The sequence below is a fragment of the Podarcis liolepis genome (genome assembly GCF_965112155.1).
Source record: "Podarcis liolepis genome assembly, chromosome: 3".
Taxonomy (NCBI): Eukaryota; Metazoa; Chordata; class Lepidosauria; order Squamata; family Lacertidae; genus Podarcis; species Podarcis liolepis.
This window is the reverse complement of record NC_139557.1, coordinates 108007064-108034611: the sequence shown is the minus strand read 5'-3', so window position 1 is coordinate 108034611 and position 27548 is coordinate 108007064. Positions and strand designations below refer to the sequence as shown.

General features: G+C 42.1%; 2 protein-coding genes and 2 long non-coding RNA genes across 14 annotated transcripts in view; 2 read left to right on the top strand and 2 right to left on the bottom strand.

The window, feature by feature from the left end:
- The window catches only part of SOS1 (SOS Ras/Rac guanine nucleotide exchange factor 1), a 42408-nt gene extending 41501 nt beyond the window's left edge, over window positions 1–907 (bottom strand). The window contains exon 1 of the mRNA XM_083494115.1: window positions 128–907. Within this exon, the coding sequence (XP_083350241.1) occupies window positions 128–214 (87 nt within the window). The 5' untranslated portion in view covers window positions 215–907. The remainder of the gene's footprint in view (window positions 1–127) is intronic.
- A 76-nt stretch (window positions 908–983) lies between these two features.
- LOC310702852 lies at window positions 984–13693 on the top strand. The gene is made up of 2 exons (XR_014523705.1): window positions 984–1108; window positions 13553–13693. It is a non-coding gene; the product is annotated as an uncharacterized lncRNA (long non-coding RNA).
- MAP4K3 (mitogen-activated protein kinase kinase kinase kinase 3) overlaps window positions 5046–27548 on the bottom strand; it is a 70415-nt gene continuing 47912 nt past the window's right edge. For 5 of the 9 annotated variants that reach the window (XM_083494268.1, XM_083494266.1, XM_083494270.1 and 2 more), the window contains 17 exons: window positions 27006–27104; window positions 25413–25455; window positions 23219–23381; window positions 22208–22320; window positions 20817–20858; window positions 18661–18745; window positions 16849–16928; window positions 16157–16217; window positions 15941–16058; window positions 14697–14755; window positions 13749–13852; window positions 12625–12796; window positions 11969–12037; window positions 11788–11880; window positions 10135–10205; window positions 8894–8949; window positions 5046–7185 (listed from right to left, as the gene is read on the bottom strand). In XM_083494268.1, coding sequence (XP_083350394.1) covers window positions 7098–7185; window positions 8894–8949; window positions 10135–10205; window positions 11788–11880; window positions 11969–12037; window positions 12625–12796; window positions 13749–13852; window positions 14697–14755; window positions 15941–16058; window positions 16157–16217; window positions 16849–16928; window positions 18661–18745; window positions 20817–20858; window positions 22208–22320; window positions 23219–23381; window positions 25413–25455; window positions 27006–27104 — 1516 coding nt within the window. In that variant the 3' untranslated portion in view covers window positions 5046–7097. The remainder of the gene's footprint in view (window positions 7186–8893; window positions 8950–10134; window positions 10206–11787; window positions 11881–11968; window positions 12038–12624; window positions 12797–13748; window positions 13853–14696; window positions 14756–15940; window positions 16059–16156; window positions 16218–16848; window positions 16929–18660; window positions 18746–20816; window positions 20859–22207; window positions 22321–23218; window positions 23382–25412; window positions 25456–27005; window positions 27105–27548) is intronic. The other 4 variants (XM_083494273.1, XM_083494272.1, XM_083494269.1 and 1 more) reach the window with 1 other exon arrangement.
- On the top strand, window positions 14769–24274 carry LOC310702941. Of its 3 annotated transcripts, none has more exons than XR_014523818.1 (4): window positions 14769–14910; window positions 20471–20575; window positions 21558–21660; window positions 23917–24274. It is a non-coding gene; the product is annotated as an uncharacterized lncRNA (long non-coding RNA). The 3 variants fall into 3 exon arrangements; XR_014523819.1 differs by lacking the exon at window positions 14769–14910 and adding an exon at window positions 18120–18336; XR_014523817.1 differs by lacking the exon at window positions 20471–20575.

The following is a 27548-nucleotide window of genomic DNA, read 5'->3' as shown; positions in this document are numbered from 1 at the left end:
GGGGCTGTCACCAATGACACGTGGATGTCAACATGCAGCAAACCTTGGGCATTTGCGAATTTACCTCCTATAAAACTCGCAGTCTTCCCACCCCTTCTGGATCCCCCCCCCAGCGCCCCTTCCTCACCTTCTTCAGGGCTGGCACGAGCAGCCCCCGCCACTTGGGCGCGTTCTCCTCGCTGAAGAACTCGTACTGCAGCGGCGGCGCCTGCATCCTGCCCGCGCCGTCCCGCGCCCTGTGAGGGGAAGCGGCGGCAGTCACTGCTGGGGCCGAGCCGCTCGGCGTTGCTCCGGGGCCCGGAGCGGCGGCGGGCGACACCCGGAACCGGAGGAGGGCAGAGGCAGCAGCAGCGGGAGCCGCCAGGGGTGGTGGCTGCTGTTGCAGCGGCGGCGACGGCGGCGACGGAAGGACCCAGCGCCGGGGGGCGGCGGCGACATCCCTTGCCCGCTCGCTCGCCGCCCGGCCCGGCCTTCCCTCACTCAGCGCCGGGGCTGGCCTGGGACAAGGCACCGCCGGGCATCCTTTCCCTCGCCCTGACAGGACGCGGCGAGCGGGGCAGAGGGCGGCCGAAAGGGCGACCGAGGGGAAGCCCTGCCCGGCAACGGCAGGAAAGTGACGGTTGCTGAGGGGAGGGAGGGGCAGGGTCCCGAGCGCGGCTTTGAATTCTCGGGCGGCGCGAGCGGGGTGGGGGTGGGGGCTGTTCTTCCCTTGCCCTGACGGTTACAACCGCCCGCGCGTGCGCAGTCGGCGCAAAGGCCGACGGGGCGTGCGCAGATCGGGTCGCCTCCAAGCTCTCCTCCCCTTTTCTTCGCTTCCCGCAACCTTTTTCTCTGGAAGTCGATCCGGCTCGGCTCTGCCTTTCCCCACTCCCCCCGCCCCTTCCTCTTCAGGGCGGAAGTGAAAGTCGGAACGCCTCGCGCGACGCAGCGCAACAAGTCTTTCTCAATCCGCTTGGGGAGGAGGTGTTTTCAATTGTGGGGGAAAGAGAGAGAGAGAAAGACGGATCATTTCCACAGCGCCCCCTGCGGAGAGGAGGACCGGTGAACAGTTCTATCCTGTTTCCACTTGCTGTTTTTATTTAACCCACTCCACTTATTTAAACCAAAGGTTTGTACACTGACCACTAATAACGAATCATATGTTGTATATATTATTGCAAATTTATTATGCTATTTTTGAGATGTACAAATGACATTAGAAGACTTGGTCTTTTTATTTATACACTTTATTATTCCTATGATCCTTGTTTATAAAATCAGGGTAAAAAATTACTTAAAAAAAACAAACCGTAGAGCCGAGCCAGAACTGGACTCGCTACTGAGAGGGCGAACTTTGCAGAGTCTGTGGGAGATGGAGAAAGCTGGGGGCTGTTTCTTCTTCTCTCCCCTATGTCGCTGAGAGGTTGTTTGGGGTGTTGTTATTTCAGTTTATTAGTCGCTTGACACGTGGCCTTCCAGCAACTTGGAAAAATTTAAAAATGTAACATTGGGTGAGGAAATACATTACGAAATTATTATTTATGAAATTTATATTCCACCCCTCATCTTAGGATCATATGGCTGTTTATAGTGTGTGTGTGTGTGTATAACAAAACATCATAACAAGAACAAACAAAACAGTAACCCACACACCCAGTTTAAAAGGCCATATATTTAATAAGCCAAAGGCTTGCCCATTGCCTAAAGATATGCAATGAAGGCACAAGGCAAGCCTCCCTTGGAGAGCATTCCACAAATGAGAACCCCTGAACTCTAGGGTATACAAGTACCAAAATCCATATAGTAACATAAAATGATACCAATGAAACAAGCAAAAACTTCAGCAACAAAAACATGCTTTCAAATAGACAGCATAATCATCATAATCCATCAAATGCCGAAACTACATTACATCTCAGTAGAAAGTGGCTTGGGGTGTTGTCATAAACTCCTAATACTAATAGTAATACTAATTAATACTTAATTATTAAGACTAATTAATAATGTATTAATATAAACCGTTACTTTCTAAATATCAATAGTATTTTAATACAGTGCTGTACCTGTAGTGCCACACTGCTGTATAGTGTTTGGTGAGGGCAAAGAAAGGGGACAGGCAGTTGACACACATTTTTCACTTGTGTCGAGAACTTTTATCCACCTTTTTGCCTTTCACCTAATTTGCTTTGTCTCCTCTTTGATCAGTTGAGGAAGGCATCTAGCAAAATGGCACAAATTACATTTAGGTTTTAGCTTGGAGATTTCACTGTGTTTTGCAGATGTAGTATTTCACATCTCCTATCACAATCTCTGCGGCCTTGTCAAGAGCAGCCTCATGGTGGTGCCCTTGTCTGACTGTATGTTCTTGTCATAAGCACCAAGAGGGGCAGGAAGCCTGTGGGGAAACGCTGCGTATGTGTCTGTCCGATTATGTTTTGTGCTCTGAAAACTATTTCCTCCACCTCCGTTGATGTCAGGGTGCAGCTGTCAAAGTTTGAGGCCTCGTGCTGTCACTATGCTGCAGGAATGTTTAGCAGTACAGTATCTGTTTGGATAGGTTCTGCCGCACTTATAGCTGGTTTTAGCTTATCCACCTACTCAGAGAAGTATTTGGCAACTTTTACAATGAACGCAAATATTACTCTCACTCTGTGCGGCAGCACACACAGTCAGTAGCAGTCAGTGAGGCTGTGATACCCTCTTGCCGTCCAAACGCCCTGGGGCAAGGCAGTGTGAAGGGGCACCATGTCAGAGCCAATCTAACCCTCCTGACACTGTGTCCAATGCTGTGCCTGCAGGAGGTGTGAAGACGGGAGAGTACCCTTGCCCTCATGGTGACCCTGAGGGGCTCCCATTTGGTGTCACCCCAATGCATCACTCAACATCCCCAAAACCCAAGTGCTGCACCAACAAGTATAAAATAACCCCTCTGCAGCGCCACAAATCCAACTCAGTGGTGTAACGTTGGAAAATGTTGATCACTTCTCCTACCTAGGCAGTTATCTTTCCACAAGGGCCAACATTGATGCCGAAATCCAGCATCACCTGAGCTCTGCGAGTGCGGCTTTCTCCCGATTGAAGTGCAGAGTGTTTGAGGACTGGAACATTCGCAGGGAAACCAAAATGCTTGTTTACAAAGCTATTGTACTACAAACCTTACTATATGCTTGTGAAACATGGACCACTTATAAAAGCCATCTCCAACTCCTCAAAAGATTCCATCAACGGTGTCTCTCAAAAATTTTACACATCTTGGGAAGACAGGCGAACTAATATCACTTGGGAAGACAGGTGAACTAATATCAGTGTACTGGAAGAAGCAAAGATCACCAGTGTTGAAGCAATGATTCTTCAACATAAACTTTGCTGGACTGGTCATGTTGTGTGAATGCCTGATGATCGTCTTCCAAAGCAACTACTCTATTCCAAACTTAAAAATGGAAAGCATAATGCTGGTGGTCAACAAAAGAGGTTTAAAGACTGTCTCAAGGCAAATCTAAAAAATGTAGTATAAACACTGACAACTGGGAAACACTGGCCTGCGAGCGCTCCAGTTGGAGAACAGCCTTTACCAAAGGTGTCATGGGCTTTGAAGACACTCGAACTCAGGACGCAAGGGAGAAACGTGCCAAGAGGAAGGAACACTTGGCAAATCCACACCATGATCAATTCCCGCTCGGAAATCAATGTCCCCACTGTGGAAGTATGTGTGGATCCAGAATTGGTCTCCACAGTCACTTATGGACTCATTGTTAAAACCGTGTTTATGGAAGACAATCTTACTCAGCTACAAGTGATCACCAAAGATCTAGTTTGTAGGCTGGGGTGCAAGCCAGTCACGTCTTTCCACTATCTTCATCTGGGATCTGCTCAGATTTGGGAAGTGTGTACATACTGGCTAGCAGGGTAACTGGAAACCCTGTGTGTTTCTCCTAGAGAGAAGCAATTTCAAGGAGAAAGGCATTGGAAACAGGACTGGCTTTCCCTTTCTGCTTTACAGAAATACAGCAGAGTTTGTGGCGCTGTCATTTCTAGTTTGGGGCCTTTGAAGTCTTGGGAGCAAGTTTTGTTTATGCCAGTGGACCCTGCACAGAAGAATATCCAATCCTTAGCTTTGAGTTTAGCATATGTTACCTGCAATACCAGCAACTGCTGTGGCTTGGTTTCATAGTGGCTGTTTATGCTTCATTTTGATTGTGAAGCAACTTTCGTTAGCGCCGTGAAATAGATGCGCTTCTGGATATAAGTCAAAACTACTTGTGCATCTTATACAAACTCTGCTTTTATGTTCAGTTTGGAAAGAGCAATCAAAGCATACTGAAAATCTGACTGGAACCACCTCCAAGATCCTGGTTTAAAATTTTGGGGATGAGACGCTAAAACAATGTGGTAAGTACAGGGGGAAATTACATTTGTGCATTGTGTAGGTGCCACAGAACTATCCAAGTATTGTTAACGCACCCCCTGTACTAGTTAATAGTGGACATTTGCTCAAATTGATTATTATTGCAAGATTGGTTATCATGAACTGGTATTCATTTCTCAAGGGATTCTTTAATAGTTTTGTTCAAAAACCTCTATACCCACATAGGCTGGAGGAAATGTGTTTGTGTGCGCAGTTTTCACCAATTCCTCCTCCCCTGGAAGCCCTTTGAAAGCTGCTTCAGAAGGTTGCTAGACCCTCCCCTGTGGGAACCTCCACCGAATTTGGGCCTCTTCTACAAAAAGGAGAACTTCTGTTCACAAAAGGGACATTCCGGATTCAACCCACAGGGGATAATGGAGGTTCTCAGAAATAATCATTATTATTTTTGTGTTTTTATATTTTAAACCATCCTGTTATCTTCAAGATGAAGGGTGATATTGAAATCAAATAAATAAATAAAATTAAAAACAACCAGTTTTGTTTGAATCAAAAGAAGGTATTCAAAGAAGGAAGTAAATTCAAGATTTACTAAGAAGCTATTGGTTAATTATAACTTAAATCTTGTGTTTATTAATGCGTTCTTAACATTTATTTTATATATAGTGTAATATAAAAGTCAAAGTAACTAAAGTCATCTTAATTTTTATTCTTTCTACATTTTTATTGGAATCAAAACTGATCTCAGTTAAGAAAACTTTTCCCCAATCAGAAAATTAGTGCAGATGATAATCCACTTGTACAACAAACATGTTAAAAAAAGTTTATTTTACATTATATACATTATGAAATATTCAAAAGCATTAACAACATCAATACAGACCATAAATCACTTCTTAATGTAGTTTTGTTCTTAGTCTATATCACAGTATAAAGAACTTATAAAAAAAAAAAGCGCCAGTATGTGCATTTTTCTCAAACTTGGCATTTACATACTGCACTGGGGGGGGAAATCTAAAATAGGTTTCCTCAAAACTAAAATTCCTGTGATGTGTAATAAAAACCATTTAAATCATTTGCGTGAGGTAGTAACTAAATCATTTGGCCGGGTGTTAAGACATTTAAAAAAAGTGAAAATAAGGCCATTAAAAAAAAAAAAAGCAAAAAAGCCCCAAACAGGCCAAATTAAGACAATTATTCCATTCAACAACTTTTTTCTATTCAGAACAGCTATTCTGTATGTGCAACCTCTTATGGCAGCAGATTTCAAGCTTCCTGCCTTGAGAGAAATCAGCTTGTCCGCTGATGAAGCTCTGCATGTTTGCAAAGGATTCTTGGGCACTGTATGTGTTGCACACTCAGTGAACACACGGCTGCTAGCTAGGCACACAGACTGGGCCTTAGCGCTGCCCATCTTACACTCTGCAACTGCTCATGGCAAGGGGGGAAATCAGTAGGGGTAAGCATGCTGTCCTTCAGGAATGCTTTCCACTATTACCGATCATCTCAGGGAGAAGCCCCCTGCGAAGCATACAAGGGATTCTGGGGTTCCCTGGAACAGAGCTTGAAAAACCTACAAGATCCCACCATGTAAGGAAATTAGGAACCGGTATGGGATCCTATGGTACAAAGTTATCCTATAAGAACCGCAGAACAGCTCCACAGCTCCAAATGGGTACATTGGCAATTCGGTGTGGATGTTAACTCGTTCTGTCCTTCCAAGTCAGTTATCAACATTTTAATGAGGAAAATGCACACCTTCATCTTAATGCAAGTGCTAAGGAATATTTTGCAAGTACTGAACAGGATACTTTTGCAGGTGGCTATTTGGATCCATCCCAAAGTATTTCAACCACTTCCATGATGCAGAATGCTGTAATTTGTTGCTGTTTCTTTTGCATGATATGAGCAGCACTGGTTAACAAAGACTCATAATAATGCTAATTTTACCATTGCAGACATTTAGAATTACGGCAAGGTACCACTATTCAGGATTTATTCCCATTCCAAATTATGTACTCCCCTGCCCCCAAGCACAGAAAATAATTAAAGAATTTTCCTTAAATATAAAAATACAGGTGTTCAACTGGCTGGTTTCACAAAGAAAACTACCCCAAACTCCTAAAATTATAACGCCCAAATCATATTCACAATGTCACAGCTTACGTTTGTGACTAAATACATCACATATTAATACTTTGTGCAACCAAAAACACCAGTGTACTTGCATATAATTAAAAACAAGATCGTAATAGGATTGCAGTCTTGGTTACAATGTCTAAAAAGGTAAGGTTTATTTGTATTAGTAAATTACATAATAAAATACAATAGTGTTATTAAATGTGCTGTGTTTATCGCTAGCATCCAATTCTTGAAGAGTCCTTAAAATAGTACCCCAAATGCAATTTTATGTCCTCAGCAGCCTTTTTACATTTATACAGATAAGACATTTGACCACTATCTACATAAACTCAAGAGAGGCTTTCAGCAATACATTTCACTGGGGGAAAAAATTCTGCATATGTACAAAGATTACATAATGGTGAATCAAGCACTTTTGTGGTATTAATGTGCTAACTGTGTCCGTATCATTCAGGCAAGAGTTCTTGCTCTCACTCACTCTCCCATACATCACAATAAATTACAAAGCAACTGAAGTGGGGGTACTGCAGCTTTTGTGCAATTTCAGCCATCCAAAAGTGTTGAAGCAGTAGTGTTTCTCTGTTCATGATTCAATCGCCATGCATATTGCTTCTCAGTAACTATTTTCATGGCCTGCTAAGATGTATAGATTGCTGTTGGCTGTCGGGTTGTCTGTTGGCCTGCTTTCCAGTACCACAACTCTGAAGGGTGGGGAGGGTGGGTGGAGTAGAAGAAGAAGAAAAAAAGTAATATGTTAATCTACTACTTATAAATCAAATTGGGGCTAGGCTCCTGGCAGGAGGGAGGTGAGCAGAGCACATCGTCAAGAAACCCTGTGATGGAGGGCTTCTCCTCAGCACCTGCTTCACCACCTCCAATCCACAACGATGATTGGCTGTGCATTGGAGGTTTGCCATTTACAAGTGTGTAAATGCCATTTAAAAAGGTAAAGGTAAAGGGACCCCTGACCGTTAGGTCCAGTCGTGACCGACTCTGGGGTTGCGGCGCTCATCTCGCTTTATTGGCTGAGGGAGCTTCCGGGTCATGTGGCCAGCATGACTAAGCCGCTTCTGGCGAACCAGAGCAGTGCACGGAAACGCCGTTTACCTTCCCGCCGGAGTGGTACCTATTCACCATATTTTTCGCTCTATAAGACGCACCAGACCACAAGACGCACCTAGTTTTTGGAGGAGGAAAACAAGAAAAAAAATATTCTGAATCTCAGAAGCCAGAACAGCAAGAGGGATCGCTGTGCAGTGAAAGCAGCAATCCCTCTTGCTGTTCTGGCTTCTGTGATAGCTGCGCAGCCTGCATTCGCTCCATAAGATGCACACACATTTCCCCTTGCTTTTTAGGAGGGAAAAAGTGAGTCTTATAGAGCAAAAAATACGGTATCTACTTGCACTCTGACGTGCTTTCAAACTGCTAGGTTGGCAGGAGCAGGGACAAGCAACGGGAGCTCACCCCGTCACGAGGATTCGAACCGCCGACCTTCTGATCAGCAAGTCCTAGGCTCTGTGGTTTAACCCACAGCACCACCCACAAGTGTGTAAATTGTAAATTGTCATTTACAAGTGTGTAAATGGCAATGGCAGCAAAGCTCTGCCGTCACAGCCGCTCCCTACCCTCTTCCTCTGGGTGATGGTGGGAACTGGTTACCTCAGGTCCAATTTTCATAGCCCAGAGGGAAAGGGCAAGAAAGTGAGTAGCTGGTGGCTCTTACTACTTTTCTGGGGCAGTGCCCCCTCAACAGTTGTCCTAATAGACTAACCCCTGGTGCTGGCCCTGAGCTGCATGGTCAATGTATTTATTTATGAATATATATAAAGGTAAATGTAAAGGACCCCTGGACGGTTAAGTCCAGTCAAAGGCGACTATGGAGTTGCGGTGCTCATCAAGCTTTCAGGCCAAGGGAGCCGGCGTTTGTCCACAGACAGCTTTCCGGGTCATGTGGTCAGCATGACTAAACAACTTCTGGCACAATGGAACACCGTGACGGAAACCAGAGCGCACGGAAATGCCGTTTACCTTCCCGCTGCAGTGATACCTATTTATCTACCTGCACTGGTGTGCTTTCAAACTGCTAGGTTGCAGGAGCAGGGACAGAGCAATGGGAGCTCACTCCGTCATGGGCTTTTGAACCGCTGACCAAGAAGCTCAGTGGTTTAGACCACAGCGCCACCCACATCCTATGAATACACACACACACACACACACACATACACTGCTGTATCATAAAATATATATCACAGCAATATGAAACAATATAAAAGTAACAATATGAAAACATAAAACCAAAGAATAAAATCACAGAAAATTAAAAACAAAACAAGAAATTTAAAACAAAACCAGGCCCTACTCCCTCCCCACTTGAACCGTTTCCACTCTTGTTTCAATATGTTATCATACCTGTCAGAGCCAAGGAGTCTGAATATTCTTGTACTGTCGGAAATTTCCTGTGTGATCTGTTTGAAAAGCCAAACAAATACTTAGTGGAGTTTTAAGTGTCTGATATAATCAATGCGTAAGACAAAACTGAGAGGATAGCATGTTAACATCTTTGCTCCCTGCCCTGCCCCCAGCCCCTCCTGCATCTGCCAGCAGGGCTGGGGCTGTGAGAGACATAGAAGCAGCCACCAACCAGGGAATTCCTGGCCTGTGTGGGACCAACAGCTGATCCAACAGTTAGGAGATCTGGCAGCAGAATGGCATTTTCTGGCACATTCGAGAACAAGGGGAGAAGACTGATACAGTGGTGCCTTGCAAGACGAAAAGAATCCGTTCTGTGATTCTCTTCGTCTAGCGGTTTTTTTCGTCTTGCGAAGCAAGCCCATTGAAGCTATTAGCGGCTTTTAGTGGCTTATCTGCTGATCGGATCAGTTGATAAGTGGCTTAGCGCTATTAGCGGCTTTTAGCAGCTTATCTGCTGATCGGATCAGCTGATAAGCGACTTAGCGGCTTAGAAAAAGGGGGGGGCAGCAGGAACTCGCAAGACATTGTCGTCTTGCGAAGCAAGCCCATAGGAGATTCGTTTTGCGAAGCACCTCCAAAACAGAAAACTCTTTCGTCTAGCGAGTTTTCCGTCTTGCGAGGCATTCGTCTTGCGGGGCACCACTGTATACACCTTTGCCCTGCTGTAGTTATGATGATTTCACTGTCTTATTTTATTGAGTTTTGAATATATTTGCAATCCTTCCTTTTGGCAGCTTTACATAACTTTACTCTAACTAGAAGCTAGAGTTTGAAGACACTGACGAATTTAAAAATCAGTCGGCTAAAGGAAAAGTGCTATGTAGAAATCTACATGCTCCAAGTGTTTTACACAGCTTGAAGCAATTCTTACAATATGCCCTCTATTATACCTCTCTATTATCACCCCTATTCAGATGGCAGAGGGGATATGAGAGAGTTTACAGATAAGCTGAGCAAGGTACCAGGAATTTCCAGCTATTTGTCTGATTAATGTGCCATACATTAGCCATTTCTTTCAGGGCAACCCAAGTACTTGCAGACAAACCATTGTATTTTATGAAATTATGTGAAAAAATGAAATATTAATTATGGAAACAAACAGCAATCTTGCCTTTATTTTTCAAGGCAATTTAAAGGAGCAGAACTTTTTTTTTTTAATTCCACCCTGCAATATTTACCTCGTTTGATCGAAAACTCCTGCCTTGCATTCCATGTTTCCAGAAAGCCAGAACACTATCTTGTAGGCAAACTGGAAGAAAAAGACCATTTGAATTAGCTTTTTTTACAGACTGCAGCCAAGTGCACATGTTTATTTACACCTAAACTGCATTGAATCTATGCATATCTTGAATAGGTGGGGTCCAAAAAGAGTTCAACATGCCTAAGCCCAACTAAAATTGAAGGCCTGGTTCAGAAAACTCCCCAAGTTCATATGTATCAGGACAATGTTGTTTTTAGCTGAAAGCAAAAAGGTTTCACTCTCCTTTTGCATGTGGGCCTGAATCTCTCCATGGCTCAGGAACTGAGGTCCAGCTCCGAGGGCCTTCTGGCGGTTCCCTCACTGCAATGTGAGGTTGCAGGGAACCAGACAGAGGGCCTTCTCAGTGGTGGCGCCCACCCTGTGAGATGCCCACCCATCAGATGTCAAGGAAAGAAACAACTATCTGACTTTTAGAAGACATCTGAAGGCAGCCCTGTTTAGGGAAGTTTCTAATGTTTGATGTTTTATTCTGTTTTAATCTGTTGGGAGCTGGGAAACCCAACCAGATGGGTGGGGTATAAATAATAATTATTGTTATGATTATTATGATTATTATGATTACTATTATTATTATTATTATTATTATTATTATTATTATTATTATTTAGTTGTGGTCACCCAAGCCAACAACAAGGAACCTCGGCCCGTGGAGTTAATTAGGACTGGCACAGGTTCCACCCATTAGTCACCATCAACATCCCTAGGACATCACCATGAGGAAGTCAGTAGGACTGCTGAGGCCCACCTACCTGTCAAAACAGTACACTAGGAATGATGGAACCAAGGATCTGGCCCACCAGCTGGATCCAGCTTCCACCTCTCATCTAAATCATGGCTTAGGTTAGATCATGATCTGAACTGGGCCACTGTGTTTAAGAATGTGCCTGCATGCTTACATTTCACTGATCTCAATAGGACTTGGGAGTCCTCTCACAAAGTGACAAAATAGATTCCTCTTAAATGAAATGGGGTTGTGGGGAGAGACCCACAACAACTAGGGGGCTGGGGGAATCTAAGGGACTACAACACAGTAAAAACCTCACATTTAACACCCCAATAGCTATTTAATGTTAACACAGAAATTAAGGCATTCAGCTAATGGTTTTTGTTTTTTTTTAATATTCCTAACTCCAAGTGTTAGTAAGGGAAATTTGCCTAAGGATGGTATCAGAACCCACAGCAATTAACAATGGAAATCAATGCAAACTCCAGATATCATTTACTGTACATGATACTACGGTAAAACATTTACTTGTTTCTAGAGATATTTAAATGTTAGAATTCTGAAAAACGTTGGTATTTTATCCAATAGATACTTCTGCAAACAGTGCTGCAGTCACATATTTGCCTTTGCTTTTGATCTTCAATTGTTTTAAAATAATAATTTAAACAACTTTTTAAAATGATAATTTATTATCTGTCCCAACTGTTCAGAAATACATAAAATGAATAGTCTGTGGTACTGTGCCTCCTCCAAACCTAATAATGATGATGATGAGTTTTTCATCACGTTGTGAAATACTCAAGGAGTTAACTAGCTGATAAAGTTTTAAGACTAAACTTTACATACCTATTGTTTCGATCTGGAAATCGAACGTGAGTTCCGAGGACAGTTTCCGACTAGATTTTAATCTGCCTTGCAAATTTACAATTTTTATACAGCCTGAAAAACAGACACCATAAGTCAGCAGCTTTCCTTACATCATGAATGTTACTAGAATATGTATGTCTAGGTCAAAGACGTAACTTACAATCCAAACAGACTAAAATGGTATCTCTCTCCAATTGTGTTACATGCGCAACGTTTGTCTGTGTAGTATCTGCCAAAATACCAAAACAAGATTAGTTGACATTCATGTGTAAATATTAATTCAAGGCAAACACCCTCCAGTTCAATTGATCTGTTTGTATAAGAAAGCCACCGTACAGGGCGTTTTTCTTTTCTTTTTGGAATCCATGATCCTGGTTGGTTTGGTACTATGTGAATGAGCCTTTAAGGCTCTTCATAAATCTTCCCTAGACAACAAAAGGTGGTGCTGGGGCAGGGGCTCATTTGGGGAAATGAATGAATGAATGAAATTTATTTATTTATTTGTTTGTTTGTTTGTTTATTTATACCCTGCCTGACGAAACTCAAGATGGCTTACAGATAAAAGAAGAAAAAACAATAATTAAAAAGCAACCACTGATGGAATTAGAACTATATATAATCTGTTTAAAACAAAATAGTTAAATAATTTCTCCCCCAGTGACTCAGTCAGAATCACCTCCCTATAGCAGCGATGGCTAACCTTTTGCATCATGACCTCACAGAAAATCTCTGTAGCAATTGATAATGTTTCTGCTAACGGCAATGGTTCTGTTAGACAGCTAGCTATTTGAAAAGGTGATCAAAAGATACACAAACCTGTTTCTGTAAACCATGAAGAGGTAGAATTTGGGTTGACTGTTTCAAACTTCACCACCTGGTTGAAGTCTTTCCCTTTACTCACACCGACACAAACCAGAGGGAATTCCTGCTCAGGTACCACCAGCATCTCAAACAATCTCAGTGGACAAGGTACAGGAAAGTCTATGTGCTACATTAAGAAGTAAACTGGTTAGCCACAAAATAGATATGGAGGTATTTGTATAATACCATTAAAGTACTGGGTGGTCTTCAACTACGCACAAGTGTAACAAACAAGTGGATGCCCTCCTTTCTCCCCACCCCCCAATATGCTCCCGAGGACTGGGGAAACCCCCATAACAGATTGGTTGGGGGGGATATGAAGGGATGTTCTGTTGCACAGGGAAAACTTATTGTGCTGATGGAATGTCACACTTAGCACTACTATTATTTCAACATCATAACAGGATAAAATAATGTGCTTATCAATTGTATGGTGACTTCAAGCCTCTTTTAAAAAAGGTGAAACAGGAATCACTAAAACAAGATTTATGTTGATTTTGCCATTCTTACTAAAAGTGTTTCTTGTAGTTATCTGAAGCACTGTGCCAATATCCTTTGACTAAGAGCAAAGCCTTTTTTGATCTTAGTCAAAGGATACTGAGAAGCCTTTAAACATTACAATAGCTACAAGCCACCTGATCTTATACCAGGAAATGCATTAAGTTCCCCTCCCAAACGTAATGTTCAAGAGTCCCTCCACCTCTTTAAATCAGTGTGCCAGATCTTCAAATTATCTCAACGGTGGTTAGTTGCAGGGTCTTTTCTGCTGCAGCCCTGGGGTCTGGCATGAGTTACCCAAAAAGATGCTCCAAAGAATCTCCTGGTTGCTTTTTAGAAAGACAGCTGCTTTAATTTTATCTCATTGTTGTGTTTTGTTTTTAAGGTGGCGTTTATGGTCTTAATTGGCTCCCCTGGTTTTTGTGTTGTTTTTGAGAGAGTTGGAACAGAAGTGGACAAATCAACAACAACAACAAGGAATCCTTTTCACTCTTCAGGCTGGAAGCTAACAGAATACAACAAAATATTTTCTGCTGTGAGAGTAATATTTACAGCAGGATACCTTTTCAAATGCAACCTACCTTGATCAACATGAATTTCTGCATTGGCTCAACCCACTCTAATAGAATGATGCTAGACTGCAGGGCCCCACAAAGGTATTTGTGTCCTGAGTAAGGATTCCTCACTAAGAAAGAAAAATGATTTTTTAGAAACCCTTCACAGTAAAGCAAAGTGTAGATGAGTCCTGTGTGAGATGTGATCTGCAAAAGACCAATGCTGCTCTGATGGATTTCTTTCCTGGTACACCAGCTGGGGACAATCTCAAGCCTGGCAGTGAGATACAGATAGCCATGGAACTATCACAAATATTTCCCCATTTGTGGCACATATAATCCTACTACTGAAAAAGCTCCTGGCTAAGATGAGGCATCTGGTAGGGCTTGACTGCCCGAGACTCATTTTCTGTCTTCATGTGAGGGATTTCAAGCTTTAGACTATGAGAACCACTGACTCAAGTCCAGAGTAAGCTCTTGAAAGTTGAAAGTGCTCACATGGGATAGTCCTGCTAGCAAATACAGAAGACATACTGCAATTTACTTAAATACTGTATTTTTCCAGGGTTTTCACTAAACGCAAGAATTATACAATAGTCACAACCTGTCACAAGAACAATCTCTGTTGAACTGTAGTAAAGAGCCTAATTTCCCCACATTTTGCTCTTCTTTCCACCCTCCCCTTTGTGACCTGTGGTTGCCACCTGCACACATTAACACTTGAGAAATACGGCTGCATTCCCCTTTGTTTTCTACCTTCCTATGTTTCTCTCCCTAAGCCGATTCCCCACTGTTGTTGACATTTCACAGAATGATGAAACACCCAGATACTACAGAGGCGTTTCGAGAGGTCCAACAGGTATCTGATGTTAAATTCCAAGCAAACCATTTTATTGCCAAAGTAATCCATGTACAAGTTACACTAAATGTCTAATTTGTACGTATGCATTGATATTAGATAGTATCTCGACTTACCCACACAACACTTCTGACACATCTTTGTGTCTGGAATTTTGGTTGACACTGCAAACTTCCTGGAATATATATATATATTTAAAAATACAAGTTAACCTCCTAATTGTCCTTCTCATCATGACGATCCAGTTCCATGAAAAGGCCCAGAAGTTCCATGAACACACCTTGTCACAACCCAGTGCCTGCATGACACCCTCGCAAATCTATGCTTCAGGTAAGGACCAACAGTGGCGGAGGACGGGGGGGGGTGCGGTCCGCCCTGGGTGTCATCATTGGGGTTTGTGTGTGATAATTATTATTTTTTTAAAAAAACAAAACTGGGCTCACAAAAGTTTTTAGGAGTGATATGGTGACTTAGGTGCCTGCAGCTTTTGCGCTGCCTGAAACAGCAGCGTGGGACTTGCGTCTGCCTACTGCCTCTCCCTCAGTCGCCCTACAGCTGAGGGGGAGGCAGCGGAGAGGCTCCAAGCGTGGGAGAGGTTCGCCCCGCCCCCACAGGTGGATCACCCCGCCCCTGGCTGCAGGACACGCCCCCACACCAGGCACCTGAGCGGCTAGCTACGCTGCTGAGCACCCATCGTACTTTCTCTTCTGCTCAGCAGCAGCACTACAGTGGTATGTCTGGATGCGAACGGGATCTGTTCCGGAGTCCCGTTCGCATCCTGAAGCAAACACAGCCCACATTTGCGCGGGTCACGATTCGCCGCTTCCGCGCGCGACGTTATTTTGAGCGTCTGCGCATGCGGCAAAACCTGGAGGCAACGCGTTCCGTTACTTCCGGGTCGCCACGGAATGCAACCCCAAAACGCTCAACCTGAAGCTACTTCAATCCAAGGTATGACTGTATATGTAAGGGGGCAGAGCAGTGGTAGCTCCCTCCTAGTGCTGCAGGAGCTATGCTCATTGGGGCAGGGCAGTGCAAGGCAGTAGCAAGGTCTCAGGGACCTCCAGGTTGTTGCTGATGGCCCTGCAGATACTTGTGCAATTGCAGGTCACTACAGCCAACCCAAAGCTCCCCTGACCTTGCTGCTACCTCACCCAATGCTATCGCTGTGAGGGCAGTGCTATTGCTGTTTCTGCTCCAAATCCATCAGTGTGGGAGGGTGTGGGACAGACCACTGCTGCTGAGTGTGGGTTGAATCTGCCCTCCAAGATGCTGCAGCATGACACCCCCCCCCAACCTGAACATTACACATTTGGAACCCCACTCAAAAAAGAAACAAATGTAGCACAAACTTACTTACCTGGGGAGTATTCTGTCAGGAAGTTTGTGCGCCGGGATAGCCACAGGTAACTTTTGCATTTGCCTTGCGTAATCAAACAGACCCGGCAAATTATGGGAATAAAGCTGAGAAGCTTTACCTGCAAATAAAACAACCAATGTAGTACAAAAAGTCGAACAGAACAACAGAACAGAGCTCAGGCATTTACGTCCCAAATTATTCAAAAAGAGGTCTTACCAGATATCGATAGCAAACAATTGTTCATCACGTACAGCCACGTGCACCGTCGGGGAAACAGCTGGTGTAGGGAACATAATGTTATTAATAATAATAAAAGAATAAAGTAATTTTGAAAGAGACATCATGATGGGTAAGAAACTGCTATAAAAATTGCTATATATATATATTGTGAGAGCAGTATATTTTCTTGAGCTTCTGTGAGGCAGAGTGGACATTATTTCCAGTGCTGCTGCTGAAGTGGCAAAACCAAAGGGACTTGCTGCTTTTTAAAAATTGCTTCAGGAATTCTCCTTGTTTCCAAGAATAATGATGGTATTATCAGTACTCTCTCTTATAGGAGAGTCTGAGCATTGGTATACAGCCAGGATGAGAGTTGAGGAGTTCTCTGGTGAGAGCTGTCATTCTTAGGGAAAGCAAACTCTCAGAGGCCTTATTCAAGCTGAGCTCTGTAAATACCTTAATCTTGTGGCTCTACATTTACACATACTTGCATTTAGATTATCTTCAGATGAAGGGCAGCATAAAAATGGAATAAATAAAAAAAACAAGCAAGTGGAAATGCTTGTGCTAATGGAGCAATCTCCCTAGTGCTACACTGAATTCCACTCATTATGTTGGGCTACGCTGGGAAATACTAAATTTTAAAATATCACACCACTACATAGGAAGAGCAAAATCTGAAAACAAACCTGTTCCATTGATGTTTCATGGAGCTCATTAAGGTTTAAGGTGTAAATCCCTTCCTCAGCACCAAATATCAAGTACTGGTCTACAAAGATACAAACGTATTTACTATAAATGCCCCACTTTACCAGGCAAAAGCCCCTTAAAGCAACTAACAGATTTTAAAAGCAAAAAAGTGCATAACAATACATAATACAGAGCAGGAGTATCAGTCATGTTAATAATAATAATTATTATTATTTAGTGAATTTATATACCACTCTATACCCAGAGGTCTCAGGGTGGTTCACATTAAAAACAAAACAAAACACTTGGCCTAGTAGACAGCAGACAGCACATGAGAGAAGAGTGTGACATTTTCCATTTTCACTTCAAAGCAAGCCACAGTTCTTTGTTATGCATTTATTTGGGGAACTGTGTCTTGTTCTTGATCTGAAGCTACAGGTTAATTCTGGTTTGTTTTAATTAACGTGGGTGAAAATGAATTCCAATTCCCCAAGTTCATATGTAACACTGAACTTTGGTTTGTTCTAAAGGAAGAAACAGTTACTATTGTCCCCTGTGAAGTAGTGTGAGACTTCAACAATGAATGAACTTCTTATCAATAGTGTAACGTTTATCCTGTTCTGGAACTGGTGCTATTTAACTTTCACTGGGTCTACTTATAAAGAAGAATGAGACGGTTATGTGGTAGAACTGACTGCACTACTTTCAGACCAGCAGATGGGAGTATCACATTTCTGAATGCTTTCCTACATAAAATATGAAGCTAGCTGCAAGCTGAAAACTGGACAGGAGACAGAGCTACGATCTTGTTTCCCGCCTTGCTATGAGGTTTTACATGATGAGAACAAGTTGTTATTTCTCATTTGTGGTATAGTTCACTCTCATACTTCTAAGATAATGCCATTTTGTTCTATTGGGTGTGTAGACCAGGTCAAGAGTGGGAAAATTTCAGTTTCATAAATCTGCATGGGTTTCTGGTTGTGTTAGAATCCCATGGTGTAACTGTGGCTTAGCAGGTTATGCTGGTTCTAACACAAAGAACCAGTCGCCAACTGGTCAGCAGAGCTATACAGAATTCTGACCAGAGGCAACCATTTGAGACCCATGTCTTACAGATACGAACAGGGAGCATATCTTATAAATGAGGAACTCGGAGGCTAAGGCAAAAGTGATTAGTACAAGACTAGTCATGGCAGCGAATGTCTTTACTTGATGTGAAACCATTAAGAGTCAGAAACCCCTGCATATTCCTCCCCCCCAATAGATCCTGGCTTCCTGCCCCTAGGACCAAGTCTTATTCATTAAATTATCTGGAGTCAGGACTGAATAGTGATGCAGCAGGTTCATGGAAAATTAAACAGATATTAAAATACATCTTCAAACTCAAGGTAGTAGAACCCTGAACAGTACAAAGAAGCTCAAAAGGATCTATCGTAAATGGAAAGTGAAATATGAAGCCTAAGTGCAAAGTGTACAAGAGAATCTGGGTAAGTCTGGCAATTATACATGAATTGTAGTTGTCCTAGGATGCCATACTGGCTTAATAAATCTGCCCAAATGGAGCGGTGTTGACTTGCCCAGTACAACTAGAAAAGCAATTTGGGCTTCTGACAGGGTAAAAGCTTTGAAATGTATCTTGCAAATGGATTCCAAAGACATAACCTGGAAAGAATCTATCGTGTTAAGAGGGCAGAGAATACTGCATGGGAGAGAGAAAGTTTGTGAATTCCCAGGGAAGGACAGAACTCTCAAATCCTTACAAAATTGTTCTTAAGTGTTTCTTTCTCATCCTGGCTGAAACTGAATATTACCTCTTGTATCAGGATTTATCCATGAAGTTGCACAATGAATTTTCAAGGGGCATCCGTTGAAAACCTTTGAAAAGCAAGCACCCATCTGTGAAAAATAAAAGGACACAATTTTTACAACAGAGAATTCATCTCACGTGTGTCTTCACTGAATACTGCTTAACTTCAGTCACAAAATTAGCACAATCAGTGCACTCATATTACTGAAGAAATGCCATCAAAATCTATGGTATTTCAATTCTGTGAGGTTCGGTTTTTCCACTGTTGCTTCTTGGTGCCATTTTCTTCCTCTTCCTTCACTGACTGTCCTTTACATTATTTGACCACAGTGCCATTCAATCTGATTAACTACAGCAACCAATATTATGTGGTTAATGGGCACATTTCATCATAACGTGAGATTTAGCATTAAAACATTGGCACAGAATTATGTTTGTTGCCACAGCCGATCAGATAAAATGGGAAAACGAGGAAGAGCAAGGGTCAAGATGGAGAAGGCAGATGGTGGAAAGAACATCACTGAAACAATGCAAATATATTTGAAATGATGTTGAAAATGGGAGGCACTTTTTGATACATGAGCACAAGACAATGTTTTGGCTTAGTAGTAACCTTAAGTGCACTATTCTAAATGTTGAAGTAGAGGATGGTATACCTGAGAAGAAACTCCCCTTTTCTTCAGCAAAGTTGTCAAGAGAAAGGACTGAAGTGCATAACTAATTAAATACAGGGAAACTCCACTTAGTTGCCAACTAGCCTGCTCCTGAAATACCCAGGAATACTACTTGTGTTAAAAAATGAATGGGATACTCAGTCTCAGCGTCCCCTCTGATTTCTAATCTGTCACACTGTTTAATAGACTTATTCTGTGGACAATTCCAAGGAGCAAATTAAAATCAAATATCCTGTTTTTAAAGAAAGCATCTTAGATATGTATTTTATTTGTACGTAACATGAGTTCTGGAAAAAACCATTAAGCACAAGTTTTCAGTTCCCACTGCTCCTCTGGAATAGAGAAAGGAACAGCCGAAAGGGAAAAAACCAAAACCCACTTAAGGTATTATTTTTAATGGGGACCTGGCCTCAAAGAATCCAGGAGGATCCTCAGTTCTCCTAATCCAGCCATTCACTTTACTTTGCAGTGAAGAGCATGTTGTGCATAGCTATGGAAGGACAAAAAGCTTGAAGAGCTCTCAGTTTTTCTTCTAGTACAATACTGAGGAAAAGCTAGCCTTTGACCTGAATTTTATTTTATTTTAAGTGTAAGAACTAGAATTTGCTTGTGTTAATACCTCCACAAACTTAGAAGGCATAAAGAAGGAAACTGAAAGTTGTAAGAACGATTACATTTTGTCAGGGACAAAAATCTACTCCTGCAGTCTCAAAACATTCAGCCTAGTATTATAATCTATGCAGAAGAAAGTAGGGCAAGTTGTCCCTAAAGGAATGAAAACCGAAACTGCATTTGACAGCGTGTTGAGTTCTCTAGCCTACTCTCCAACATTTCTAGTAATAAAAATATGCTAAATTAGGTGGACTCTTCAAACTGGAGGCCCAATTTTCTTCTAAGAAGGAATTTTAGCATAAAAGGATATACTATGGCTCAAACAGACTTAGTAAGAGGTATTTAATTTTGAAGTCATCTAATGGGATTCCATCGTTCTTTCCTTGAAGTCCAATTCTGTGATAAAAGTGCAACGCTGCATTTCAAGATTCAGTAACTGTATTTACTTAAGAATATAACTATAGCTGAAAAATAAATTCAACTCATTTTTGTAAAAAATATTGCTCATACAATCTACCCCATCTACAGACAACTAAATTACTGCTACCTGATCTACAAGACAATGAATAAATACAAGAAGTTATAAGTTATATTTGAACAGAAGAGCATGAATTGGACTTGGCAGAAGGCCTAGTAAGTGTATTATTATTATTATTATTATTATTATTATTATTATTATTATTATTATTAGGTGCATCATACACATATGGGTAAGCTGTCACTCCAAAACTAGTCCAGCTACATTCTAGCAGTTCAACATATATAACACTGAGTGTGCAGGTTAAATCTTTAACATAAATGGTAGTCAACAATGTCCTGAGACAGAATTTAAGATGCTTTGAATAAATCAGCCTATGGAAAACTTAATACTTACATGCACTTTTGGTGTAGGAGGAAGACCGTTACTAATTGGTTTCTGGAAAACAAAAATTTGAATTGTGACTTTGAAGGATGAGCTATATTTGTGACACAAACACTGAAGGTTCGTACACATGCATTCGCGAGCCCCCAGTTTCGCATGCCATGGTGAATGTGATGAGAGGAATCCCAGCCCCACTCTCCAGGCTGGATCTGTGGAGGGACTGCAGATTGTCTCCATAGCATTAACCATGGGGAAGATCACCTCTGCTTCCTGCTGTAACCTGGAGAGCAAGCTTGGAGCTTATGCAATCCAGTGCCAAAAGCAATGCACCGCTACACCTCTCCACTCCAAGTCTGGATATGGAAAGGTGGTTGGAGATTATTGGTGCACTTCTACAGGACTTCCGAAGCTCAGTGCAACCTCAGGAACGATCTCCCTGTTCCAGATCCAAATCTGGAGATGTGCTTCACAGTAACAGTATACAGTCCCACTTCCTCGCTTTCAATTTTTTCCGCAGCTCTCCAGCTTCCAGTGTCCCCCTCCTTTCCTCCCCAGGCACTGAAGCATTTCCATGCAGCTGCCTTGGGCTCACTGCCACCTCAACTCTCTCACTCCCTATCTCCCCCTGACCTTCATTTTCTGGGACTGGCTTCATTCTTTTGCTCTGCAAACTTCATGTTTTTGGAAAAGATCTAGCCTTGTCTGTTATTCCTTTCTGAATATCTTAAGATATGGTTGGGTTTTTTTGCACAGGCAGTGAGGTGCTAATACTGGGCTCCTGTGTATGTGGTAAAACACGCTAGTTTCTGGGCCACCTCCTTCAGACTAACAGCAGCCAGGGTCACAGAAGGAACAGGTAATTCCCTTCTGTCATTTTGTTCACGAAGGGCTTAGTCCCTGAAGATGAAAAAGTAGGTTTCAGACACATATAGATTCATGGCTTGGGCCTATGTGGCAATACAGTGGTACCTCGGGATGCGAAGGGGATCCGTTCCGGAGCCCCGTTCGCACCCTGAAGCGAACATAACCCGTGTCCACGTGTCTGCGCATGTCACGTTTCAGCGCTTCTGCGCATGACGCCATTTTGACGGTCTGCGCATGCATGCGTGGCAAAACCCGGAAGTAATGCGCTCCGTTACTTCCGGGTCGCCACGGAGCGCAACCTGAATTTGCCTAACCTGAAGCGTATTCATCCTGAGGTATGACTGTACACTGCTTAATTTTTACACATAGACACCTCCATCCAAAAGCTTCTAGCATGCCCAGGTGCTCCAATGCACATACTACAAAATACTGCAAATGAAGATGCCCAATATATAGCACATGTAAACCAGGAAGCGACATGCTCATTTTGAGGCTTTCCCGTGTGCTTTACAGAAACAGTCAAATGGAGCATTACCTACCAGAACTTCCTTCTTTTCTCTTCTAGAGAGATTTGTGTGTCTATTCTCATTTGGCTCTTGATGGGGAGATCCTTCTCTGTCGCCATTTGTCTGGACAGAATTCAATCCATTACCTTCACAAGAAAAATTCAGAGACCATTACAGAGCATAAACCACCATTACAATTAGCAAGATTCCTGAAGGGTATTTGCTTAATCCAGGGTGGCCAAACCCTTACCTCCCCCATCCCTTGGGCCAACCTTCATAGGTAAGTGGGGCTGCTCATCTGTCAATCACAGAGCCTATAAGCTGATTTGTACCGAGAGCAGACCCACTGGCTATATTGTGAAGTTCTCAGTTGGGAACTCCCTAAGACAGCTGATTCAACTAAGACTGGTGTCACATATGACAGCACGTGGACACGGTTTGGGGGAAATGACCAGGCCTAAATAGGCCCATGGGTCTTGATGTGCTTAATGAAGTCATCTATGCCTCAGCTTCAGGCACTAAATGCATGAAGAGCAACTGGGACTCCATTTTACTAAAGTCCAAGCTGGAACATGTTTAGAAGTACTACAAGGCCTATCTGTTCCTGCTGAACTTTGGGGCTGAGGGACAAGTTTGGAAAGCATGAGGGGATACCAGTGAAGGGAATAAAGTTTATTCTATTCTGGTGGAAGTGCTGTTTTTTGTCCTAAGCCTTGTGAAAGTGTTCAGTGCAGAATTCCATAGTCCTCAATGATTGTAGTTTGGACACACATCAGTACAATGTATCACAGACATGTACATAGTTTTGATAAACACGATTTTAGAATTTATTTCCATGTTCAGCGGCTTAAAGAAGGTTGGGGGGGGACACACACCACTAAAATCTAAACAGGGGTGTGTTTTTTAAAATGTGCATTTTCTGCTGCTTGCCCAGAGCAAAACATGCTTATTTAAGAATAATTCTGGGATATGTATTGAAGAAGGCAAAATTAAACTGCTGTTATTAAAAGAATTTGTAAATTATCTGTAATTCATCAACATTACCTAAAGCATGAGATTTCTGTGGCGGTAACCGAGGTGGTGGTGGTCTGGGTGGTACTTGGGTGTTTGATTTTGCAGGACTTTCTGAAACAGGACATCTTTTGATGGTTCCCTGATTATCATCCTCAGAAGAATGCATCTCCTGTGGTACGTAGATGGATTTAGGCTGAAATTATAAAATTTATTAGTCCATGTTTTTGAATTCATATCACATCACTTTCATATTAAAACTTTCATACCAAGTCATTAAAATGTGTTCAGGGAATACAGTAGAAATGAAGAAGTAACAGGAGCCACGTATAAGGAATTCTTCAGCTGAAATTTCATGGCTAGAAATGAAAGGCTTTCTAAAAGTCTACAGAAAACATCCCTATTTTGTTTGTTTGTTTGAAAATTTATAACTTGCTGATTGATAAAATATAATGTGGCTCATAACATATTAAATACAATACAATCTAACAAAAAAAATCTGCAAAGCATAATTGAAAACATCGGTAAAACAGCCTTCAGTCTGTTTTTGGACAAGGTGCAAATCAGATTATGGTTTTCTAAAATCACATATATCACCTGCACATTAGCCAAATATAATTAACTTAAAAGAGGGACTTAATAATGTATTATGTTCCCTCCACTGACATAAGCTATCTGTCAACAGACGGAGAAGAAAGTAATTTTTGGTGATTTTCTCCCTGCTTCTCTAGATCTGCTATGAAGAGCTGGGGAAACCTCTGGAGCAGATTTCAGGGGCTGCAGAGTGGAGTAGCAGCTGAAAACAGCTCCCCTCGTGATCCTGACAGACGTCTTCCATGAATAGAGAGGGGACAGAACTGGATGCAACCCATGATGACTGCCCTTCAGTAGGCTAAAAAACAGCATGTATACTACTGGGGGAAACAGTTTGGCAAAGCAGACTGCTAAAAGACTGCTAAAAGAGAATGCAACTGAAACTATCACTGTATTCGGATATTTTTACTGCTAACGTTACTGTTTTCCTCTTTTTGTAAACTGCATTCAGGTTTGTGTGTTTTAACAGTCAAGCAGCACATAAATTTTATGAAATAAAAACAATACATTGATATGTCTTTAATAATAATAATAATAATAATAATAATAATAATAATAATATTTATTTATTTCCTGCCCTTCCTGGCCAGAACGAGGTTCAGGGTGGCTAATATAAAAATGTATAATACATTAAAACATAAATTCAGCAATCAACTGAAATACAGATTAAAATCAGATTAAAATCAAAATAAACTTAGATGGCTACCCACAAGTGGACTCAAGCACGTCCACTCTGGCTTCTGGTGCAGAGATCTGAAGGACCAGGCAGGATTCACCTAATGAACCCTGTCAGCAGACGCCTTGCACAAGGGCTTCCACTTACACAGCAGGGCTTCCCTCCCCCTTGCCCTGCGCCTCCCCTGTGATAGGCTCTGGGGAGGTTGGGAGAACCCCCAGAACAGCATTATGTGGTAAGGAGGGATCATTCCAACTGACAAGCTAATATACTAGCACAGATGAAATATCTGTACAGTGGTACCCCGCAAGACGAACGCCTCGCAAGACGGAAAACCCGCTAGACGAAAGGGCTACGCGCCTTCCCCTCTGTTCCCGTACCTGTCCTGAAGGCTTGCGGTGGGGAGAAAAGCCCTTCTCCGCACCACCAGCCTGGCAAGCGGTTTCCCTAGGAACGCATTAATTGATTTTCAATGCATTCCTATGGGAAACCGTGCTTCGCAAGACGAAAAACTCGCAAGAAGAAAAAACTTGCGGAACGAATTAATTTCGTCTTGCGAGGCACCACTGTATTAGCGGAATTCCACCCATTGACTTCCATTTCCATTTTAAAAACTGACCACGGTTTGTAGTCATCTGACATAAGATTTTGGTTCAGCGGTAGACAGACAAACCATCGTTTATTATAGTAATCTCTCTCTCTCCTGCTTTCAAGTGAAGCTATCTTAGTTGCCCAAGCCAGTTTGGAAAGTCTTAGTTTGGAAAGAACGGAAAAATGATTTAAGAAACCAGAAATTGTTGCCAAAGCCAGGCACGGGCAGGGGGGTTGAAAGGGCAGGAGCAAGGAGAGAATGTGCAGGCATATATTTTATTGAACTGAAGTTTATGAGATCAGAGGTGTTACATATGAACTAGGCCAGTAAGCATATTTCCTGCAAGTAGTGACAGCCCCTCTTACCTTTGGCGGTAAAGGTGGTGGCACTTTAGCCTTCATAGTTGAGCTACAAGAGGGAAAACAAGGATGAACTACAAAGATTCGTTGATCATTTTAAAAGTTAGATATTCATTCCATATATAAAGATATATAGAGAGGGTACCACTGAAATGATCTAAACTGGGGTGGGCAATATAAAAATTTTGTATTTTTAGGTGGCCCATGGGTTCTTGACAGATTTCTCAGAACTCCAGTTTAATTTTTTAAAAAATGTGTGTGTGGATGTAATTTTCACCATCATGTTTGCAGGAAAATGTGAAAAGAATGGCAAAAGCAATCAGGGTTCGGAAACAAGGTGAGCCAATTACAGCAAGTCAAATTCATTGTTTTTCACGTGATTATTAAATCCATGCATCAAGGGGCAGCATTAGCGGCAGAGCTTCATGCTCCTGCACCGGGGGGGCGGAGAGCAGGTGGGGGCGGGGCTGGCACGCATCCCGGAGGTGGGGGGCGCTAACTGCAGGGGCATGGCATATGTCCTGGGGTGGTGCCCAGCGTGGGCGGGGAGGCAGGTGCGCTCCCCCCACACTCATCTGCTGGAGCAATGAACGTCTGTTTGTGCTATGGAACTTCCTTTCCCTCTCGCTGCCGGTCTCCCGCACACTCTCAAAAATCAGCTTCAGAGGGTCGGGGGACCCTCTGGAGCAAGTTTTGGTGACACATGGCGGGGTGGGAGGGAGGAGAGGAAACTGAAGTCTTCTTGTGCCAGTGGAACTAATCTTGCAGAACAATGGATTGAATTTACCAAGGCCACATTTTGCACATTTGAAGGTGATATGCTTCCTCTACTGCAGTTTGGAATCTACTTTATTAATGAAGATGATGCATGAATTACATTACATGTAACTAAAATATGCAAATTTTCTGTACCATGTCAGATTATGGTATATTTCAAACGCAGCCCTCAGTAGTGAACCAGTTGCCCATACCAGATTTAAATTCATAACATTGGAATTTTCAGAAAACATTTTTCTATCAACCCTTAAAACAGTGAAATTAGAAATACAGCACTTATTGAGAAAACCCATTGTATCACAATTAACTACCAATCATTGGGGGGAGGGGTGATGGTATGAGGGGTTGATTTCAAAGAGGTAGATTATGGCAGAATGAAAAATTGAGATCCAAGGTAGATTAGGCTATATAGATTGTGTTTAGCCAGAGAAATTCTAAAGGTGGCAATCCCACATTCAATACCATTTATAATTCCGACTAAAAGCAGTGAGACTTAAATGTGTATAACAGAATGCTGAACAAGAGACAGGCTTTTAAAAATGATGTGCTATGAAGAACTTTGCACATATTCTCTATGAGATGCAATTATTTCCGCCTCTGATAAAAAAATATATATTTTGTATTTCAGTTTGGCCACAGCCAAGGTTAACTTATTAAAATATGTAGGAAGGCATTCTGCCTCATTCTTGCCCCAGCTCCCTATATCTCTCCATTTATCCCCAAATGGGCTTATGTATCAAAGAAAAGCCTGCTCAAAAGTCCAGCTTTAGAAAAATGAGATACCAGCAGAAATGGAAATTCTCGACGAAGTATTTTATTTACCCAGAGTTTGGGTTTATGGTACTGATTGGACTCCCTACATATTGCTGGGGAATCACATTTTTCCTCCTTGATTTTCTTTTTCCAAACTCCAGTATTGTCCTGTTAAATAACAGCACGTTTATGATATTTTGCATTTATAAAATTGCTACTATAGACAGGTTTTGAAAATACAGGCTTGATTTTCTTGTGTTAAACTACAAATGCTCAAAGCAACCAGACAACAGAATTAGCACAGAAATTCTACTGCCACTTAATGGAAGCAAGCCCCACTGAACTCCACGGCATTTACCATGGAATAGGTTACGTATAAGGTTATACTGTAAAAGTCGTTACTCTTGAATAGGATATATATATAGGATTATATAGTAAAAATCAGTATCACATATTGCCTCAACTAATGGCAGAACTCTTCTAGTGGACGGGTCTTTCAGATGAGCTGTTTCAATCCTAAAAATGTTATCAGCTACTCTCTCTCTCTCTCTCTCTCTCTCTATATATATATATAATCTGCAAGGTCTTTGAAACTCATCATGCAAGTCCAAG